This window comes from Nicotiana tabacum, chromosome 2 (assembly GCF_000715075.1).
Source record: "Nicotiana tabacum cultivar K326 chromosome 2, ASM71507v2, whole genome shotgun sequence".
NCBI lineage: Eukaryota > Viridiplantae > Streptophyta > Magnoliopsida > Solanales > Solanaceae > Nicotiana > Nicotiana tabacum.
In genome coordinates this window covers 106,850,080-106,852,700 of record NC_134081.1, presented here as the reverse complement: position 1 = coordinate 106,852,700, position 2,621 = coordinate 106,850,080, and the positions used below count along the sequence as shown (strand labels likewise).

Here is a 2,621-nt window from a genome sequence, read left to right as displayed (position 1 = left end):
AGGGTGATCGCTAAACGGCCCAACTGGGGTGACCCAACTTTGGCCACACTCGTGAAAAGACATCAAAGACCCCCTAACTAATTAGCCTACATTTTTTCCTCCAAAACACAAAATTAAATCCCAAGCTTTGAAGTATGCGAAAATTAAATGTTGGTAGCTGAAGAGTCTCGTGTATTATATTTGTATTTATGTGTATTTTATGTTTATACAAATTATACGATTTAGTGTGTATACAAATTATAATATTTTCTTCCTTTCTTAAAAACAAATACGGTATACGATTTAGTATACTTCCTTCATATCAAACCAAGTCAAGTGGACATTTTCTCCTTATCTAAAAATGGATTCAAACCAAGAAAATTCGGTGGTGCAAGAAAATATGAATCCAAATGAACATAACACAAATACAACAACCATGAATATGAACCAACAAACTAGGTTTGATCGGGTTAGGGACGAGTTGTATAGATCTTTAAGGATGACATCGGACGACAGTTTATTGAATGAATACGAATGGGCCGATGTTGATTCTTATGGTAGTTTCAACAATGATGTGCACTTAGATGATGATGATGAAGAACCCGATGGAGAATATTACGGAGAAGCTGACAATGATGAGGGAGCAGGTTTTAGGAAATGAGTTAGAGTTATGTGATGTTGATCGGGAAATGGAGAATAAACTCTCTGAAGAGGATGTGTTGTAGGTCCAATCTCTGGAATGCAATTTAGTGATAAAGATTCTTTGTTTGCATTCTACAAAGAACATGCACGATTGAAAGGATTCTCCGTCGTCAAAAGAAATTCCAACAAGAAGGGTGGTGACATTGCCAGCTACGTAACTTACTGTTGTGATAGGGCTAGGATTCGTAAAATAAATTTTACCACCAAGAGTAACAATTGTAAAGCTAGGGTCGTTGCTGTTTTGGATGATTCTGGTTGTTGGCGTGACTCTAAGGTCGTTTATGATCACAACCATGATTTGCTCCCTTCCATATCGCGCCTGATGGCTGGACATAGGTCCGTTTGTGATTCTTTGAAGAGGGATCTTGTAGCTCACAATCGATCTGGCATTAGACCCTCCAAGAATATTAGACTTGTTGAGCTTCAACGTGGTGGATCGCAAAATTTGGGTTGCACTCCAAAGGATTGTAGAAATTTTATTTTAAAGAGTAGGAATTTTGAAATGCAAGAAGGGGACGCACAGTCACTGCTCAACTTTTTTCGTGAAATGCAGGTAAATTATAGAGAGTTTTTCTATTCAATAGACGTTGATAATATTGGTAGGTTGCGAAATGTGGTATGAGTGCATTCACACTGTAAGGCGGCGTATGAGAAATTCTATGATGCGATATGCTTTGATACGACGTACCTTGTGAATCGATATAATATGCCATGTGCTACATTTGTTGGCATCAATCACCATAGACAGTCCATCTTACTGGGATATGCTCTCATGTCTCATGAAGATATCGATAGTTATAAATTGGTTTTTAGAATTTGGCTTGAGGCCATAGGAAATGTTCATCCAGATGCGATCATAACTGATCAGTGTCAGAGCATTAAGCCAGCCATTACTGAAGTGATGCCAAATACAATACATAGGTATTATATTTGACATATATTTTCAAAGTTGCCTCTTTACTTAAGTGGTGTTCGTCCTTATAAAGTTTGTACGTGGAGAATTTAAATCTATGGTCCTTGATAGCATTATTGTTGAAGTTTTTGAGAGAAAATGGACAGAATATATTGCAAGGTATAATTTGCATACAAGGAATGGTTCAACAAGCTTTACTCCGAGAAGGAAAAATGGGTTCCTGTGTACCTTGATGTGTATTTTTGGGCTGATATGCTATCTACGCAAAGATGTAAGGGGATGCATGCGTTCTTTGATGAATATATTACCCGTCAAAGTACTCTTAAGATGTTTGTTAACCAGTATGAGTTAGCTATAAGATTTAAGCATGAGAAAGAGTTGGAAGCCAAATACAGGTCAAAGGGCTTTCAAATTGTGTGTGAGTCAATGTTCAAGTGGGAGGAGCAGGCAATTCAGTGTTATACGCGTACAGTGTATGAATTTTTCAAGACACAACTAAGAAAATTGTATCAGTGTGAAGTAAGCAGCCCCAACGATCATCAAGTTATCTCTGGTGTTGAGAAATTTATAGTTAGTGATTTTTCAATTTTAAAAAAAATAATGGAAATCCAGTTGACTACAATGTTGAATATACACCTATCGGCGATTATTTTAGTTGCAGCTTCAAATGGTTCGAGTCTATAGGGATACTTTATTACCATATACTCAAGATCTTGTCGCACAAGAAGATTGATAAAATTGATGAAAGGTATATACTGGCAAGGTGGAGAAGCGATTAGGCCACACTTGAATCGGTTCCATCAAGTTGGTTATCCAAACATGACTCCTGAGTACAAGATATACAGGAGCATGTTGAAGTATTTTGACATGGCTTGTGATATAGCACTGGGCACTAGCGTGAAGGTTCAATATGTTAAGCATAATTTGAAGAAGATGGTGCATGATCTTCAAAATTGGGACGACGAAATGATCGTGCCAAACCTCAACCAGGATAACTCAGATGAAATTGACGGCACAACTCTACGAG

At 37.5% G+C, this 2,621-nt stretch overlaps 1 protein-coding gene across 1 annotated transcript; it reads left to right on the top strand.

The window, feature by feature from the left end:
* The first annotated feature begins 478 nt into the window (after positions 1 to 478).
* On the top strand, positions 479 to 2,278 carry LOC107761380 (protein FAR-RED IMPAIRED RESPONSE 1-like). The gene is made up of 5 exons (XM_075227884.1): positions 479 to 626; positions 705 to 1,234; positions 1,322 to 1,579; positions 1,668 to 1,753; positions 1,864 to 2,278. Exons 1-5 carry the CDS (start codon positions 479 to 481, stop codon positions 2,276 to 2,278), a joined length of 1,437 nt encoding a protein of 478 aa, XP_075083985.1.
* The last annotated feature ends 343 nt before the right edge of the window (positions 2,279 to 2,621 follow it).

Bases quoted from the DNA above. Each gene is read 5' to 3' on its own strand.
- LOC107761380 (XM_075227884.1), top strand. From the start codon at position 479: ATGACATCGGACGACAGTTTATTGAATGAATACGAATGGGCCGATGTT. The intron at 1,235-1,321 runs GTAAATTATAGA...TCACACTGTAAG, and splicing joins ACTTTTTTCGTGAAATGCAG to GCGGCGTATGAGAAATTCTA. The intron at 1,580-1,667 runs GTGATGCCAAAT...GTCCTTATAAAG, and splicing joins TTAAGCCAGCCATTACTGAA to TTTGTACGTGGAGAATTTAA.